This window comes from Tachysurus fulvidraco, chromosome 17 (genome assembly GCF_022655615.1).
Source record: "Tachysurus fulvidraco isolate hzauxx_2018 chromosome 17, HZAU_PFXX_2.0, whole genome shotgun sequence".
NCBI lineage: Eukaryota > Metazoa > Chordata > Actinopteri > Siluriformes > Bagridae > Tachysurus > Tachysurus fulvidraco.
Window position 1 is genome coordinate 7,287,893 of NC_062534.1, and position 20,531 is coordinate 7,308,423.

The 20,531-nt window shown below is 39.2% G+C and overlaps 1 protein-coding gene across 2 annotated transcripts in view; it reads right to left on the bottom strand.

Annotated features, from left to right (window-relative positions):
* Window positions 1-20,531, bottom strand: part of mgat4b (alpha-1,3-mannosyl-glycoprotein 4-beta-N-acetylglucosaminyltransferase B) — a 125,667-nt gene that overhangs the window by 10,066 nt on the left and 95,070 nt on the right. For both annotated transcript variants that reach the window (XM_047802411.1, XM_027154751.2), the window contains 4 exons: window positions 8,218-8,348; window positions 6,321-6,428; window positions 5,631-5,824; window positions 235-313 (listed from right to left, as the gene is read on the bottom strand). In XM_047802411.1, coding sequence (XP_047658367.1) covers window positions 235-313; window positions 5,631-5,824; window positions 6,321-6,428; window positions 8,218-8,348 — 512 coding nt within the window. The remainder of the gene's footprint in view (window positions 1-234; window positions 314-5,630; window positions 5,825-6,320; window positions 6,429-8,217; window positions 8,349-20,531) is intronic.

Sequence of the window (20,531 nt, forward strand, 5' to 3'; positions counted from 1 at the left end):
AATACACAAAACCAACACTCGACACAGACCATCTTAAATATCCATAAAAATTGACAGAACATTAAATACTTCCGTTACCACCAGGATCCACTAGGAAACAAATGTCTCATATTTCTCATATTGGAGGTTTTAAAGATGACAACATTTGCTCCCCCAGAGCAGACTGTTTGCCCCGAGGTGTGTGTTCTACAGTATTAGCTGTTTGTGTGTAGGAGTGAACAGAGACACACTCACATCAAACGGCAAAACCTCCACTGTAGTGTTGAACAACTTGTCTCCAGGGTGCTCGATGTTCCCACTGCGGAAGAAATACCTGTGCCACACACACACACACACACACACACACACACACACACACACACACACACACACACACACACACACACACACGCACACACAAATAGCATTGAGGAAAAAGGTAAAGTAAAAAAAAGTAAATGAATAGATCAGTCATGTCTGATCCTTTGCCCTTGGATTTATTATCTATTATTTGTTATTTGTATTAAATAATCTGACAGCTACTTCAATATTTAACCAAAACTTGTCTTGCTATAAAGAAACTAGAATGAAGTTCCTGGCTTGAACTCTGGAGGTCAGCATCATGCAAAACTAAATCTTAGAAAGATCAGTTCTGAGTTCTCCTAAAAAAAATAAGTCTATATTTATGTTTCCTCCAATGAAGGTGGTCAGAATGAATCCTTTTTCAACAATCGTGGTTTTATTTGGCATTGATCAGCTACTATAATAAAGGAATACAGACTGGGTGAAATCTGTAATATTTTTGTTTATACACTTCTGTTCAGCCAAGTGTTTAGAAAACCAGTCGTTTGAATTAAAGAGCAATATATTGGCAATCGAGCCAGCCTGTTGGCACACAATGGCATATTTTTTCTCCATCTGGTCCCCAATAAAAGAAGTTTGGATTGCCAGCTCTGTATTATTGCACATTAAATGAAGCTTCCACTTAAAACCCTCCAAAAAAGCTCCAACACTCATGTTAATCTCATTGATACTTTTTCAACAACAGCAGGTCCTGAAGTGGTTTACTCCTCTTATTATACCTCACCAAATTGCCCGCTACTTCCTGTTATCACATGTAGCAGCTTTAAACGGTTGTTCTTTATCAGGCTTCCTTTCAGCTTGTTATGTTACCAAAACACTGGAAAGCCTTTGGTCCTGAAGACTTTCCTTTTTCAGAAAACAAAAAGGAACAATTTTACAGAGACTAATTTGAAGAGCTGAAAAAAACACTACGTACACATCACCATATCGGCTTTTTAACCTGTTCGTGTTGACTCTGTGTGTGTTAATATACTAGACAAAAGGGAATGATATAATCCTGTGATTTGTCTTTACATTTACATTTACAGCATTTGGCAGACGCCCTTATCCAGAGGAAAGTACGTAAGTGCTTAAATCTCTAGCATTGAATACGTTAATGCTGGCTCACTAGGTTACATACTTAAGATAACATGAGTTTAAAACATTTGTTCAAAGTTACAATGAAAAAGTGTCAAAGTTTTTTTGTTTTTTTTTTAAATGCGAAAGAAGTGCTAGTTGAAGTGTTTCCTGAATAAGTAGGTCTTCAACCGCCGCTTGAAAATAGCCAGTGACTCAGCTGTCCTTGTCTTGAAACTAAATATGACCTATCAGAACGGAGAATTCACCAGCACTGTGGTATAACATGAGGATAAACGATAGGATGACAATGTTCTAGTCTCTGTTTGTTTTTCCTAGAGTTCTTATTCAGTTGTTTCTGTTCAGGTGGTTGAAAAAAAGATAACATCTTTGTGCTTGGATTAGGATTCGTCTTCAATTCTAAGTGGCTTTAGATAGTCTGCCAAGTGAATAAATGCAAATCGAAAGTGCATTTAGCTCTTAAAATCATCTCTCCTATCTTAGATAGATATCCATATGTCCCTAAAGGGTAGAAGAATAGTCGGAGCGTCTGGACCTTCGCTGCAGAGTAAGGAAGACATCATTTTCCATAATCATATTGAGAGCTGGACTCTAAAATGACCTCCTGGGCTCACTCAGAGTGATAGCTAGATGTTTCTCACTTGCCACAGGCTTCAATGACTTCTCCATTAGGCTTATATAAACTTTCCATGGAGGATTGGAGGATTTGAAATGGAAGAGAGTAAAGGTAAAGCTGTAAGCTTAAAGCTATAGAGATTGAGCAATAGGTCAAGCTGCTGAGCTGAGTGAACGTGTGTGTGTGTGTGTGTGTGTGTGTGTGTGTGTGTGTGTGTGTGTGTGTGTGTGTGTGTGTGTGTGTGTGTGTGTGTGTGTGTGTGTGTGTGTGTGTGTGTGTGTGTGTGTGTGTGTGTGTGTAGGAGAATGTATGAAAGAGGAAAATCTTTTAGCACTCCACACAGCAAGACAACCAGGTTCCTGTCAACAGTTGAATAGGAGGGAGAAAAGCCCTTTTATATATAATAACAGTTCTTGTGATTTCTCTGTGGTATTAAGATGTTCGATGTCAATTAAAACACAATGCATCTCTGTGTCAGAGGAATAATTTTCACGCCACACTGTTGGTGGGTTCTCACATGGAACCGGCTTCAAGCCATATTAACACACTCATTCTAATAAAAGTTATCCTTTTTAGATTAGCGGTTAATTTCTAAGGGGTTTGTGTGGTGGATGTTCTATGCAATTTTACACCAATAATAAACTGTGTGCCATGGTTAAACTGTCTGTAAGGAGACGATTATTTAGCACTTTTGAAAGTATTACAGTTAGAGCTGTAACTTCATACTTCAGGAGAAAAGCGCTGTGATTTTTTTTCATTCACTGATTGACAGCAACTGATAGGAGGAAGTTATTTGATTTGCAGATGTGCCACAATATGAAACGTTTCTAGGAACAAATAAGTAATTCTTTAATAAACAAATGAATATGATCTGCAAATTGATGTGATATGAAAAGTATACAACAGGAAAGTGAGACCGGTTCTAGACAAATAATCATCTTTGTGACTGTAACAGTGAGTCTTTAGTGTGTCAGACTGTATCACATCATTGTTGCGTTACGTTGTTTACCTTTCTGCACCTCCTGTCATATTCTCATCCTTAATATTTACTAATTACCAGTTAAACAATTCTACATGGAATCAATACAATTAAATACAATTAAAATACCGCATCCCATTGCAGTAATATTAAAGCAGGGATTGATTATATGCCTTTATGAATTCAAACAGGATCGTCTTTCATAACCCGGTCCCTCTCATCAACTCACGCAGTAATAATATGCTCACAAATTGTTCTGTCTGATGTACAGTAAGTCTTTTCAGGACAGGTCCAATGCAGCAGCTATAATGAGCTCAAAGCACACAGAATCTGCTCAGGAGCAACAAGAGAAGGGTCGAGCCACAGCTATGCTTGTTGGACATGTGCTCACCTGTAATCCATACCACACACTTTTTAGTATCTTTGGCAGCAGGGAAATCGCATGAATGATACATGCAAGCTACAGGTCAAGAGCATAATGTTTATTTTTATGCTCAAATCAAAATGGAGAAAATGTTCTCTCAGGGACTTCGACCATGGCACTGCGTAGAGACGTCTACTTCATCTAGATTATACAGGATGATGTAAAAGATAATGGGAAAGGTTCGAGCTGACAGGAAGTCTAAGGTAACACAAATAACTACTCTTTACAACCAAGGACAGCAGAAAAGCATCCATATTAGAATACACAATGCAGTGAAGCGTGAGACTGGTGCGCCTCAACAGCAGAAGATCACATCAGGTTCTACTCCCATCAGCCCTACACATGAACGCGAGTCTACACTAAGCACAAGCTTGCTCAGCTGAAGACTGGAAAAAACACCAGGTGACATTTCTCTAGGTTTAAACCAGACAGCCAGTATGCAGTAAGAGGGGTGTGCTATTTGGCTGTGCAGAGGCATAAACTACGATGAAAAGTTCAGTTTAATCAATCATGACAGGCTTTTTCAGCAACTAGAACAGGAACAGACAAATGCATACTTAGTGTCCAGAGATTTCACAGCCCGACATCCATCATTACGTAAAATCATTTCTTGTTGAAGTGAAAATCAGCTCTACTCTTACATTTATCCACAGTGTTTCAGATTTTATCTGTAACCAACAACAAAGTCATTTATTGATTTTTTTTTTTAAACAAGTTCAACAAAAACGTGATTGGAGTTTCGTGCTTTGGCAGAACTACATAACCGCTCGGCAGATGATGCCGCTCTCAACTCGAACTTGAACGCTGTTCCTTGTAATATGCAATATGTGACCATTTCGAAATGATCTGCTCATGTTTGTCAAAACACTTTTTCTTTTCTTTTAACATTTGAAAGACACGCCTTTAATAAAGTAAGGCAGCAGACAAAGCTGTACATCAGTCAAGGTCAAAAAACGCTAATTAAGACTGACATCCGGTTTAGTTCTCGTCCAACTGGCCTGAAGTCAAGGGGCTCTTCATTGTTGATCGTTAGGTCGACAGTTAAATAAAGAATTGGACATCTGGGTTGTTGGATTTATTTAATGCTCAAAATGTTATAGCATGATCTGTGAGCATGGCTCGCTGGGGGGTCGAGGGAGTGATGTGCAGATGCTTTGTAACTGGTCATAAGCAGTAAAGTGGCGGTAATCAAAGACCACAGTGTTTTGCTCTGCCACTCAGATCGGCAAAAGAATCTGTGCTAAGATCTAAGATCGACCCAGTAGAGAGAGAGAGAGAGAGAGAGAGAGAGAGAGAGAGAGAGAGAGAGAGAGAGAGAGAGAGAGAGAAAGCTAGAGTATAAATTGGCACCATGATAAACCATGACAGCATTATGAAAGATGCAGAATGGGAAAGAAGCTCCTGCTGCTGAAAAAAATATACACCATTAATTTTATCCGCTATTATTTTCTAAGCCTGAGGCATGATCTCTACAGTCTGTTGCTGAGTCACGTTTCTCTATGGTTCAAACTCAAAAGCCCTTCTAGTGGACTTCTGATAAAAGTGCTATATAAATACCTTTTGTAGCTACTGCAGTAATTATGCAGTAATTGAAATGAACCTATTTGGGAATCTATGTCATCAAATGTTGAATGTTGCGCACAAAATGTTGAATGTTGGAGGCTGAGTAAAAATGGGAAAAGATTCTCTGCTCTGATAAGAGAAAGATGTAACTTTATGGTCTTGGCACAAAGCACAAGGTATGGCAGCAACACAACATTGCTCATTACCCTGTGAGCACCATCCCCACAGTGAAGCATGGTGGTGGTAGCATCATGTTAAGCGTTACTCTTAGACTCTTATCTGCTTCATTAGACTCATGGCCTTGGGACAGAGCCTCAGCATTGCAGCATCACTTTTGTGCCATATTCTTTCCATTTTTAATCAAGGATTTAATTGTATCTCTCTCTCTCTCTTTTTTTTTAAGTGTTTAGCATATTTTTGTCCATGCAGAGAGAGCATCACTAAAGGGGTATACTCTCACTCCTGTGACTTCTCAATTTTCCCTTTTGTTCCTTTTTTTTTTTTTTGTTGAAAAAGACAGTTTGATGCAGCTTTTAAGTATGTGCCATTAGTAGAAGAAGGAGAAAATAGTGTCTGCATCACACAAAATGTGTGTGTGTGTGTGTGTGTGTGTGTGTGTGTGTGTGTACCTCTCGATGCGGACAGGGGTAAAGAAGCGGATACGTATGAAGTCTCCAGCCACAGGCGTGAATGCCCAGAAGAAATCCTCGCCCAGGTAAGCCTTCTCCAGCGTGAAGTGCTGATAGGTCTTCAGACTGGTGGTGACCTCAGCTAACGGGTTAGCGTGGCCTTTATGGACAGTCTGCTTCCCAAAGTCCTTATCCTACAGAGTTCAAGAAAGACACTATGATTTATAGAGGTCCTGTAATTTTACGAAGACAGAAGAAGTGAAGGATAAGTGGGTAAAAGAAGACTAGAAGACAGCATATGGATGGCTTCACCCGAGGTTAGGATTGTTCTGATCATCAACCAGGCAGCAGAGGAAAGCCAAATCAATATTACATGAACTGAGCAGGATCACGCTGACACTGAGTGCCACAGCACAACGCTCTCTGCCAGGCAAGGCAATGATCCAGTGAACAAATAATACATAAGTGTCTTCTTATCTCTTGTCTGTCCAAGTGAGTCTGTGGCATTTGCAGTGCCCAGCAGTACATCTCTGAAGAAAATGAGCTTTGTATTTGTACACACACACACACACACACACACACACACACACACACACACACACACACACACACACACACACACACACACACACACACACACACACACACACACACACACACACACACACACACACACACACACACACACACCTTGAGCTTCTGGATCTTTCCAGCCAGAGATGAGTGTGTTCCCACATGCTGGAAGAGAGAAGGCTTGAAGCGTATGCGCAGGTTTGCTTTCTGCCTGTCGCAGTGTTTCTGTAGAAAACACACAGAAATCACATGATTAAAACACACTCTACACACAGCCCATATATATCTTGTTCTGCTAATGTCCTTTTTTTTTTTGTTTTTTTTATTCCAATCTAGTCTTCCTGTCCCTATTGATACATCGAGGTTTATAAATATTCCATTTAAATACAGTACATGAAATAAATGATGATATTGATGATGACTGTTCTACCAACCCTCCTGCTGTTGTTTATTGCCTTCTTGTTGGGACACAATTTTCCGATGGTAAATTTATTTGTTTTATGATGTCCCAAATGTCTGGCCATGTTCCGTCAAGCTGTAAACAAGTCCTGAGGCGATGTGTCGGTTCACTTATCAAATGCTCCACAGCAAAGAGACAGAGAAAGCTCAAGTTTCATATTCGGTTAGTTGGGTTATTGCTTTGAAAGACGACATGCAGCTTGTTTTTGTTGATATGATTGCTATTTTTTTATTACATGAATTATTTTTTGCACAGTAGTCTGCAGACTGTAGACATCAGCGTTTGTACCACTAGGGAACCTGAACAAACAGGCTACCAGAACCTCCAACTGGTGTAGCAGATCTTCCATAGACAGTGTGTGGCAGGTATAAATGTGTTAGCACGGCTGATGCCGTTTGCCTATTCAAGATAAAAACACCAATCTGGCATTTCATTTTTGGCATCCATGTCCCACAAGTCATATCTTAAGGTGGATAGTTTTGGACTTGTGGAACCAAAACAGAACAGAAGCTCCAGTGTTTTGAAGAGAACGTTAAGATGAAGTGGTAGTGACAGTGGTGTGTGTGGTGAGTAACCATAGTGAAAGTCCACCAAGTGAGCACTGGGGCAAATATTTTTCAGAGGAACCCCAATCACTCCATCATGAAGCACTTTTTCACTTGCCTAATGTGAGAAAACATTGCTGGTTCCTGTCCAATAAACCAGGATTTGTTCAGTGAAAACAAAGGAATATCTGATCAGTCGGATTTAAGAAAAAAAATATGTGAAGTTTACTTGAAAATATGTTAATTGTTTACATTAAAATGACATAATGTACATTACATACACATAATGTAATATTTTAATTGTGTACAAAATGTTTTATTGCTTTATATATATATATATATATATATATATATATATATATATATATATATATATATATATATATAAAAGTTGCTGGACCAAAACAAGAACTGTAAATGAAGTGTTTATATACTTTATATTTAAATCAAGCAGTCTGAGAAGAAAACAAAAGATTACTCGACAATCAAATATGTGCTATTTTGTAAGAGCAAATGCTAATATGATGTCCAGACAAAACGTGTTCTCAGAGACAGAAATATGACTTCAGTCCTTTGTTATTAATATTTTTACTCTGATTATGTAATGGTTTGGTTCTCGATCTAATTCACTGATGTAGTGCTGACATTTCATTTGTGAAAAATGGAGCTTCATTGTTTGTGAGAAAGAGAGAGACAGTCAGAGAGAAGACAGTGAAGGAAGGAGTAAAGGATACAGACAGACAACAGACGGGCAAGCAGACTAAAGAGTGACTATAGTGACTAATCGGTCCAGAGTAATTATACCATTATGCATAATAATGAGTAATGATTGTTAGAGTGAATAATTAAACAAACAAATGATTGTAATGAAAGAGAGCGAGTGAGAGTCTAATATCTGTGTGTCTGTAAGAGAGAAGGAAAGAGAGAGAGAGAGAGAGAGAGAGAGAGAGAGAGAGAGAGAGAGAGAGAGAGAGAGAGAGAGAGAGAGAGAGAGAGAGAGAGCGCATACCGCATCCTTCTCTGGGTTGCACACTTTCACCCACATGATGTGGTCAAGCAGCCAGTCAATGGGTTTGTCCCTGTAGAACATCAGGATGAACTCCACTATGAGAGACAGATCCAGTGACTTAAACATCTTCCCTGTGACAACCAACACAACACACACACCATTAATATACAGAACATGACGTAATCTAGTCCTCTGTATGAGAAGATAATGACATTATGATTCATCCTTTACTGAAAATAGAGCTGCTGCAGAATTTTTTTTATTATTATTATTTTTTTTAGCTTAGCCTTATTGGCTGTAATGCTATTTTGTAAGCTCCTGTTGTTAGTAGTGCTTTCCAATTTATTTTACTATTGCTTGCGCTTGTACGCATGAGTCACAGCGGATATAGATAATTGGTATTACGGTAGTGAAGGCTGTATCAAAGTATAACATCAATAATGAAACTCATGTGATTTAACCATTTTATAGTCACATTTTATAAGTAAAAATATGAAGAGAGACACAAAAATCGCCTTGATATGTGCCCTTGCTTTAAGCTTTGGCCAGGGACAGAGATATATACAATCAGACAAGGAGAGAGAGAGAGAGAGAGAGAGAGAGAGAGAGAGAGAGAGAGAGAGAGAGAGAGAGAGAGAGAGAGAGAGAGAGAGAGAAGAAGAAGAAGAAGAAGAAGAAGAAGAAGAAGACTGTCACCCAGCAGCTCTAACTGTAATTTAATTTTCACATTAATACATCTGAAGCCTCTCTCCAGAGGTGGAAGGGAAAGCAACAAGAGACGCTTTAACTTAAATCACAAACATGACATCACGTCTTGTGTGAGTAATGAAATTGGATCTGTTGGGAAAGAAAAGTGATCCTACACCGTCTCCATGGCAACAGTTTGGCTTCCGAATTTTAGCCCGCGCAGCAGGCCGGCGTACATGGTGCAATTTATAGTGTATGACTGGAAAACAGGGTTTCTGCAATTACAGCCGTAGCAATTCAGCTGCACAATAATCCTACAGAAATCAACTCAATAAAATCAGCAGAGTGGATCCGTTATGTCTAACCACAACCCATTTATATTAGTCACAATGTACTCCATACTCAGTCTCTCTCTCTCTCTCTCTCTCTCTCTCACACACACACACCTGCCTGTCAGTCACATCTGAGTACTGTGAACTCACCACAAACATTGCATTTCTTTTCTATTGGTCCTCTGCAATGATCCTACTCACTCTCACCCTCTCACTCTTACTCTCTCACTCACTCATTGTAATGTAATGTGCTTATATTTGCATGCTTTGATCAGTTCCTATCACACGGTTGTTTCCAGAATTTTTCTAGCTGATCCCCAACCCAAACAAACCAAGCTGAGGCGCTAAAATCATGTCACCATTATTGTTGACAGCCATGATCTGAGACATGAAAACAATCTCTCACTCCAACCTAGCTATGAGTAGAGATGTCAATAGCAGCTGCAAGACAAGCAAAACAGCTCTAAAGCTAAAACCTTTGCTGATTTTAATTAACTGTCATAACCCTGGTATAAATACAGTACATTGTGTATCATAAGGGCAAGACCTTGAACCCTCAGTTGTATGCTTAGATTGGATCAATGAAATATATTTTCCAAACAGCATCCTGGTTTTTCACAAGGACAAGACAACAAAAGAGACTTATTCTTAAATGTTAGAATTCCTAACCCGCCGTCTTCGCAGTGTGTTTGCGTATGAGAACAGAGGCATCGTCAGACTTGAGAAATCTGGTCTGTTTCATATATCGACAGCATGGACTGCTTTAGAATTCTCAGTAGTAACTGTAAAAATGTTAATAAAAATGCTCTCGTGTGCTTCATATCTGACTGAAAGATCCTTCCCTAGTGAATATAAAAGCCACACAACTCCTGCAACGTTTTCTGCTGGATCCTGTGGGATCGCAGCTCGGATACACACCGCTAAAGAAGAAACACAGCGAGTGCCTTCTGTTTTCAGGATGATTGCCTTTTCTCTTCTTTTTGGTTAGAAAGGTAAATACACATTGTATTTTCTATTTTATTTTGGATTAGTTTAAGTGGGCAAACAGTTGGCAGTCCTAAGTAATATTATTGCTTGGGCATATCCCAGAAGCTATTGCTCTGCCAGCAGTTCTTCAATCCAAAAATCTTCATATAAAACTGTAGAAACTAGAAATTTAATCTCTGGCTTCTTTGTTTTATTTTTATGACCATCAATTTCTACCAAATCTAATGCACGGGTTTCCCAAGATAAGGAATAAAAGAATTTCCAAGAACTCTGTTATGATCTCAGCACAGATTTCATTTTAAGAACAATATAATGTAATCATTGCCATCATATTCATTTATTCAGGCCCCATTAGAGCTTTTTGAATCCAGACCTTTCCAATCATCCAGATACAGATTGTGTATCACATTAGCAGAACCAGCTAGTTTTTGTTTGTTTGTTCTTCTGTTTAATCACTTTCCTCTCATTTGGCAACTCAATTAGACCCAGAACTATAATAACTACATAATAACCATAATAGCTTTGATACTAGCTGATTATAATCTCCATCACCATCATGTAATTTAGCTCTAACTCTGAATTTCTCACCACTGACTGAGATAAACAAAATGACCCCTTGCCTCAAAATATTAGGATAGTCTCATCAAACCAGACATCAGCTATACATACTTCACTGCTTTAAATGAGTTTATATAGTATTTCATTTCGATCTTTTAACATAACCACACTGTTTGGTTAATCCTTGAATGCAGTCCATACAGCCTGCTGTTTTGTGAAACAAAAATACTTTAATAATTTAATAATAATCGTGATCATTGATGTTAGCTGGCTAGCTCGCTGCTATCAAAACGTTTTATGGACGTGCTGATGAGCTAATGAGACATTGAGTCTTTGATAACTCCAACATAGTAAACCATGCTATAGAAATGGGGTCAGGACGCTCATTAACACTGTAGTGTATTGCTTATGTGCTGTCGGATGCGCACTGCTAGCTACAGGGCTAACTACATTGTATGATATGAGACGGTCACTGCATATGATGAACTGGCACAGTTCCTGATAGATTTTTCTTTGATAAAACTGACTGAATGCTTAAACTGACAGAATAGGATGTTGATCCAAGCTAATTCTCTCTTGTCATTTCAAGACTGGACTGCTGCAATGCACTGCTGGCAGGTCTACCTATGAATGCAATTCGTCTGCAAATGATCCAAAATGCAGCTGTATGGCTTGTTTTCAACCTGCCTAAGTTTTCACATACCACCCCGCTGCTGCAATCCCTGAACTGGCTTCCGGTAGTTGCACGCATCAGATTCAAAACACTGATGCTGGCCTACAAAGCCATAAACAGACCAGCTCCCTCTTACCTCAAAGCCCTCATCACTCCTTGCACTGCACCTTGCACCCTCAGATCTACCAGCACTGCTCGACTGGGTCCACCATCTCTCAGGGTAAGAGGCAAGTATACTACAAGACTCTTCTCTGTTCTGGCACCAAGGTGGTGGAATGAACTTCCCCTAGGGGTCCGGTCAGCTGAGTCACTGGCTATTTTCCAACGACGGTTGAAGACCTACTTATTCAGGAAATACTTCATTAAATTCAGAGTATACATTCGATTTTAATAATATTCAAAATATATACCACTGTCCACCCCTGTTACATTTAGGTATCATGTTCACCTGTATATTAGGGTTGCTAAACTGCGATTAAACAGTAATTCGGGTAGGGGGATGAAGATGGGGCTAGATGTTTGGAAGAGGAAGCAATGGTGTACTGAGGCTCGCATGTAGGAGGCTAATGGTCATAAGACTGAGAAAGTGTTTCACTGTGTAAATCGATTGACTTTTTAAGTTTTGTAGACTGTAATTAATGCGGCTTTCTGATATTTTAGCGTGTTTTTTGGCCTTCTGATATTTACGCGGTGGCCCAAGGAAGTGCTTCAAGGAAGTTTTATAGATTTCACTGCTGTTGATTATAATGATTTTTTTTTTTGGAGCTACATCGGCACTAATGATCTAAAGGAACTTCGCAAAACAGACATCATCTGTGCTTCTTCCCATTTACATTTTCATCATCACTCAGCTAGGTCTGTGCCATCTACAACGTGTTCGCATTCCTCCATCCGGGTTAAAGACATGAAACACGTTGACATTTATACATGTTTTCCTTCCTTGATGGTTGTTTATTATTCCTATATTCAATTTCTCAATTTGGTGGATTTGTAAATATGCCTTCATCTGTGTGGAGTAAATTGCATCTATATATTCATTCATTCATTCATTTTCTACCGCTTATCCGAACTACCTTGGGTCACGGAGAGCCTGTGCCTATCTCAGGCGTCATCGGGCATCAAGGCAGGATACACCCTGGACAGAGTGCCAACCCATCGAAGGGCACACACACACTCTCTCATTCACTCACGCAATCCCACACTACGGACAATTTTCCAGAGATGCCAATTAACCTACCATGGACCGGGGGAGGAAACCGGAGTACCCGGAGGAAACCCCCAAGGCACGGGGAGAACATGCAAACTCCACACACACAAGGCGGGAATCGAACCCCCAACCCTGGAGGTGTGAGGCGAACGTGCTAACCTCGAAGCCACCGTGCCCCCTACATCTATATATAGTATATAATTTGCTTCTAGATTTTTGAGCTTAAGCAATTTATGATTATTTTCTCTATTTAATACCAAAGTATAAACCGTATTAAGGCACTTTCTTGGATCCCCTTTTAGATGGATAACTCAAGCCTAGATTGGGTAGCGGTATTAACATTTTTAATGTCACAGCAATCTCCAGCACTACAAAATGACTGAAAATATATGAGACTCACATTCGACACTTCTAACACTGAAGTTACTCAATTAGCTGATAAAAAGATCAATTACAAGAAACGTTAAGCTGTGCACAAATGAATGTATGACCATCATATCAGAAACTTTAATAGGTCTTTTAGAGTATACATAGTGAGTAATCGATTCTACAATAACCTGCTTTTACTGAGGTCAATTTAATAGCTTCTCGCTCTCTGACTGACTTCTGTTCAAGGTTATGTCCTTTTTACGCTGTGTTTGGAATAAATTTTCAACCAATCAAGCTTTCATATAACTATTCTCATGCACTTTCTCCTTCAAACACCCGGAGATGATCCAGAAAATGCACACACACGCACACACGCAAACTAAGAAAGGTACGATCAAAGACCACGCACAGCTCCTGACCTTCTGTCTCAGGTACATCATCTATCTCTGACACTCCTACTCTGTAATAATACTGTGCTTGCTGTACACTTGTTAATCTCACAACTTTAAATTCGGAATTGACTTTTAATCCTCCTTTCCTAATATTTGTTTCTTCCATTTGCTCTCAATCCATTATATTTGCTTTAGTGTGCTGAACTCAGTAATAAGATTACAGACATCATCTGAGTTATGTAACTAGAGTGATAAGAGATTATAAGATTAAGGGTACTTAAATCTCTCAATCTCTCTCTCTCTTTCTCTGTTTCTCCCACTCCACACGATGTTAGAGAGAAAAATCCTAAAATTCAACACAAAGCTTTAGAACATGTGGGCAGGGCTACTCTACAGCAGCGGTCTCCAATCTTATCCGCAAAGGGTCGGTGTGGGTGCGGGTTTTTACTCCAACCAAGCAGAAGCCACACCTGATTACACCTGTTTAATCAGCTGTGCTTGGTTTTTAGTAGACTCTGGTGTGGCTTCTGCTTGGTTGGAATGAAAACCTGCACCCACGCCGGCCCTTTCCGTATAAGTATGGAGACCCCTGCTCTACAGTAAAAGCTGTGCCTGAGAAATCTAGCAAGCTTCCAAAACTAACTAGCAACATAACAGCTAACTAGTGAGTGACCTAGCCAGCATAGCCTCCTAACCAGCATTTCAGAAACTGCTGATGACCTGGGACTTCCACACAACAGTCAACACAGAATGGTATAAAAACAACAACAACAACAACAACAAAAATACTAATAAGTGACAATTGTATAAGGAGAGATGTATCATAGCAGACTAGCTAGACTGATCTGAGCTATGCTAACTCAAATTCACTCTTTATCACTATGGTGTAAAGCATCTCAGAACTTCTCTGTTTCACTTCTGTCAGTCAAGAACAAGAAACCTAGATTATCATGAGCACAGACACACCCATACTGGACAGCTATTCATTACAGACATTATATTCCAAATAAGTTACTAAAAAATTTGCTACTAAAGATATTCATGCAATTATCCTTGCAATAATTCTAGCATAAAACTAAAGATGTACAGCATGGCTACAGAAGGCTGAGGAGGAAAGCTGACGAGACTTATTCAGGAACACTGTCAGCACTGGGTGTTAAGTATAGAATGGACAGAATAAGAAAACTTCCCACTCGCTGGGAGAACCAGAGCATGGTCACAGCAGGGCTAAGTAATGCTAATATACCTGGGGGAATCAAATCCAGTTCCTTTAGACAGAATATATGATGAAGTAGTTGTGGTTTTGTGTGTGCGTGTGTGCGTGTGTGCGTGTGTGCGTGTGTGTGTGTGTGTGTGGAGCTCAGTCATGGCTGTCGACCCATCCCACTCCAATTAACAGTGATGCTCGGCAGGCAGTCAGAAGGAGACATGATTCTGCGTCATTCTGTCTGGCAGAAGGACGAAGCTCTGCTAGCTGTGGTGTTCGAGAGGCATAGCTAGCTACTACGCTAACTGACAGCACAGGAAGCAGGAAACATCCATCGGGGCTTATTTGCTTCTCTGCTCTTAAAGAACTCTTTTCTCTATAATGAGATGACTTGGGAACAGATTTAGCATTCATGACAGGTGACAGGAAGATATAATTAGAGATTTGAATGCTGGTACATGCCAGCTGGTGTGTGTGTGTGTGTGTGTGTGTGTGTGTGTGTGTGTGTGTGTGTGTGTGTGTGTGTGTGTGTGTGTGTGTGTGTGTGTGTGTGTGTGTAAAATAAATCAATTTTATGTTTCATTTTCAATACAGCACTGGGACAATCTTACAAAGGAGCTCAGAACTGAAAGAAGGAAGCAATAAGTGCTTGGGTGTGAGTGTGTGAATACCAATACTTGAGCATGTGAAAAAGAAAATCAATACATATCGAATGCAGTGCACACACTGCCCCAGGCATGGTCCTACTACCCCTTACCACTCCAACCTACCAACCCCTGTAATTTCTGTAGCAGTGTATGTATCTGTGAAACATCGTTTTCTGTTTGCTGTCGAATTATCATTGAGAGTGAGACTGGAATTACTGATGATCGGCCAACATCATCACATCCACCGAAGTTGCTAGCTTGTTTTTTGTTTTTTTTTTAAGTTTAAAAAAGTTTTAAAAAGTCAGCCCAAAATTATCGGGTGAGAATAAAATGTGGACTGAACGCAGGAAACGTTCTGTCTGCTGTCATTAGCAACATAAACTAAGGAACAATAAAAAAATATAAATAAAAAAGACAGTTTATAATATATAAGATAATGGACAAATAATCCACAGATTATACATTGCTGTCCACTTTATTAGGAATAATTAGGTACAGTTTTCTAATCAGCCATGTGGCAGAAGCACAATGCCATAAATCATGGAGATACAGCTCAAGAGCTTCAGTTACCGTTCACATCACACAACAGAATGGAGAAAATCTGATCTCTGTGACTTTGATCATGTTCCAGCTGGAATAGTTTTAGTAATACACAAACTGCTAATCTCCTGGGATTTTCACCCACAGTAGAGTTTATACAGAATGGTGCGAAAAATAAAAAACATCCAGTGTGTAGAGGGTCTGCACGCTTAAACACTGTTGATGAGAGAGATCAGAGAATAACCAGAATGCTTTGAGCTGACAGGAAGTCTATAGTAATCCAAATAAGCACTCTCTGTGGACCAGCAGCTTCAGGTAAAGTTCACATTATCCATCGAAATGGTTAAAACATGTGACTTTGACCATGGCATGATTGTTGGTGCCCCATGAGCTGGTTTTAGGATTTCCAAAACGGCTGATCTGGGATTTTCACACACAACAGTCTAAAATGTACTCAAATAAAAAAATCAACAGTTCTGTGGGTGAAAATGCCATGTTGATAATAGAGGTCAGTGGAAAATGGTCACATTGGTTCAAGCCTTTAAGAAGGATATAAGAACTCGATAATTTTGAGCAGAAAAGCATCTCAGAAAGCACAACACATCAAACCATGAGCTACAACAGCAGAAGACCAAATCAGGTTCCACTCCTGTCAGCCAAGAACAGAATCTGTGGCCATCACCACCAGAGATCAAGACTGGATAAAGGCCAGGGCCTGTATTCATAAAGATTTTTAGAATGATCTCAGAGAGCTTTTAATTTAGCTTAAAAATTTCTAACTAGGAAACTTAGCTTAAGAGTGATTCAGGATCTCAGAGCAACTGTGAGCAAGGATAATACAAAAACTTTTGTTTTAAGCCCTGTTGCTAGGTAGGACACATTCTTTTGAAGACTGTGATTGGTTGTTCGACAGCAGTGGAGTCATTCAGATTCCTGGGAACCACAATCTCCCAGGACCTGAATTGGGACATTCACATAGACTCCATTGTGAAAAAGGCTCAGCAGAGGTTGTACTTCCTTCACCAGCTGAGGAAGTTCAACCTGCCACAGGATCCGCTGAAACAGTTCTACACTGCCATCATCGAATCCATCCTCTGCACCTCAGTGACTGTTTGGTTCAGCTCAGCTACCAAATCTGACCTCAGGAGACTACAGAGGGTAGTCCGGACTGCTGAGCGAACCATTGGCACAACTCTCCCCTCTCTCCAAGATCTGTACTTCTCCAGAGTGAGCAAAAGGGCAAAGACAATCACTCTGGACCCCTCACATCCAGCACACTCCCTCTTCGAACTGTTGCCATCTGGTCGACGCTACAGAGCCCTGAGCACCAAAACGACCAGACATAGGAACAGCTTCCTCCCTCAAGCAATCCATCTGATGAACACTTAACACACATCTTATGAACACTTAACATACACAGAACAAACCCTATTCTTACATTGTTTACACATACTTATTTATATTTCAATTTGCACGTTTATATTTCAATTTGCACGTTTATATTTCAATTTGCACATTTTTCCACTGTACATACAACTGTCTTTATTATATACATGTTCATGTCTTATCATTGCCATTCTGTTTACACTGTGGAGTTACTGTACTAGAACAAATTCCTCGTATGTTAAAACATACTTGGCAATAAAGATCATTCTGATTCTGATTCTGATTCAGAATAAAAAAATAAGTAGAACTTTTAAAATCTGGTCTATTATAAGCCTTTGTCACTTTGTCTCTATGTTAAGATATTTTAGACTATATCGTGTAAAGATTACGTTCGTGGCCGATCATATAAGAGATGTGCTAACATCTGTATGTTATAAATGTAATAAATATAATGTAAATGTAAACATCTTCGACACAGCACAGAAATGTCATAGAGCCAAATTACAGTACATCATTTCTGCCGCTGTGACATTTCGGCTCTGTTTTGGAGATGTTAGCGTATCTCTAATATGATCAGTCACGAACGTAATCCCTACACGATCTAATCTGTAGCATCTTATTAACTCTATCATTATTAAATATTGAATACAATACATTTCTTCTCCCTATTCACCTTTTGGCCATTTTCTCCTCAGCTAAAGAAACACTTAAGCCTCTTAAAAGTCCTCCTCACTACTAATACTTTTTAGGAGGGTTAAGATGCTTTAGGAATAAAACTTTTATCTTTACTAGGATCTTCTCTTTCATTTTAAGGGAACACACACATTTTTAAGAATTTTCTTAGAATGTCGTCACTAGGTACAATTCTCAGCACATAATTTACATGTATATTTGCCCTGGTGATTATATTGTTCTAATTATTTTGTTTTTTGTTCAGATTGGTTGAGTCTGTGCTCCTGATAGCCCTTGAAGTATCCTAAAGTTGAGCTGTAGCTGTTACTAAGTGCTGATACAGGAAACTCCTTCTATAAATGCTCCCAATAAGAAATCCTCACTAGGTCAATGATTATACATTGTTAAATAACAGCACATTTTTATATCTGTTATTAGTCTTAGATTAAGTGTACAGTCTACAAGAATGCATTAACATTTACTATAAGAAAACATATTCGAACCAGCGCATGGTTACAAACCTTAACGCGATCAGAACCCTGCTGTTATAGAAAATTACTCAACATCTTCGGACCAATCGGATTCTAGATTCTAACAGTGATGTGGTATAAAAAAACAAGGCAGTAGTTTGTTAAATAGTTTGTTGTGAGGCCATTCAGATGCTGTACAAACTGCAGCTTTTTTATGAACCTGCACAAAAAAAACTAAAATATATAATTCACAGGAGAACTGCTGTTAAAAGCATGACATGTTTTATTTTTTTTACATATACAAAAAAACAAATCTTTAATATAAGCTTTCTTCATTCGTCTCCTCCAGAAAACCTTGCTGCTCAAAAATCAAACGGAGTTGTGGTGACAGTGCAGGCCTTAGGCAATTTGCTGTGTGCTGTTTACCAGTCACAAGACTCAACCCTGCCTGTAAGGAGCATCAAAGGTCACGGAAAACTTGTGGGAATCCACCGGAGGCAAAAGAACCTCTACGGAAATAAAGAACGTATGATCAGAGCCAATACAAACTGCTTTTGTCTCTCAGGTCTTGAGATGAGCGGTGATGTCAGAGCTGTTTATTTGACTTCAATCAGAATTTAATCAACATTGACCATATGCTGGATTCATTTTATTCTGCAGCGTGCCTCAAAAGTCTCCACACCTAGAGAAAATTAACATTATTTTTTATTTTATTTGATTTTTTTTAGCGAATGTCTTCCAAAATGTTTCATACTGTCATAGTTTATATTAGAGATTTTTTCAGATAGTTTTTAAAAGTGCATTTGACAAATAAAGCAAATATTGAAATGGTTCTCATAGCTGGATTGGAACTGTCGCAAGGTTCGGATGAATGAACAGGACACACATCACATGGCAAGAGCATCACACACTATACAGTTTCCACAGTGAGACCTGAAGTTTCACAAAGTGATTGCAATGCTGTGATCCACAAAGTAATGGCAATCATGTCGAGGAGGTTTTGTAAATAAGTGTTAATTTTCCTAAAAGGTGTCTCTCCTGTACTTTTTTGGACACCCTGTCCCTCTGTTAGGAGAAAGCATGATCATCTGACAGACAGAACAAAGAAGCAGACGTTCTTTACTGTATGTTTAACACCGTTGCCATTTTGAGGACATGACTGCATCAGCGTTTATTTTATCGGTCCTTTATTAAGACAAATCTGCCTCTACCTCTTACTTACCTTACTTTTCTAACCTGTCTGTAAACTGTTCTATTTATGTTTATGTTATGTTACTACTGTATGTAAATGGTTCTGCAATGTCTGGAGCTCGCTCCCAATAATTTCACTCACCAAGGCACATGTGCCGTGGTGATGTGACAATAAAGGTGACTTGACTTGACTTGACTTGACTTATGCAAGCTAGGAAAGCTAATCTTGACAGCAAGCATTACTAACATTAGCAAAAGTTAGTTAGCTGACATTGAATTACTCCCATACTACCTCCCTTTAATGATAGAGTTTTTCTGCTCTGGATGAAACAGCCTGGGATCCTTTAACCAGCTGGACGTGAAGAGCTGCTAGTGTTCTTAAATGCTTTGAGGCACTTTCCAGAATAGAAAATAGATTTGCTAAATGGTCTGCCATTTTAAGTGGAATCAGCAGTTCAGGGGACAGCACATAAAGATCTCAGTGTGTTTTTATGTTTTTTACTACATACTGTTTATTGTCTTCTGAAGTAAGGAGAATAAATATATCTAGCCTTTGGCCCGAAAAAAGTAAAAAAAAAACTCACATGACTGAAATGCTAGGATTTTTTTTCTCTTCACCCCAACCCCAACACACACACACACACACACACACACACACACACACACACACACACACACACACACACACACACACACACACACGTGGTCTTTCAGTCGATAGTATCCAATCAGTGTATTGCACTGGGAGATCCAGCATTGATCTCTCTCATTAAGATAATTAGCTATCATATCAAACATGCCATGGATCAATCAGTCCGACTGTCGATTTGTTAAAGAAGGACGCACTTCAGAGGTTCAGATGAAGGCTGTGGAACTACAGAATTCCTGAGCAGAGGCAGTGATGTTAGAATGATTCAGCACAAAAGTATTGGCACAAAGTTTAGCACTGTGATCATTAATAAGGGTTTGGAACATAAGACTAGCATGTTAGATTAG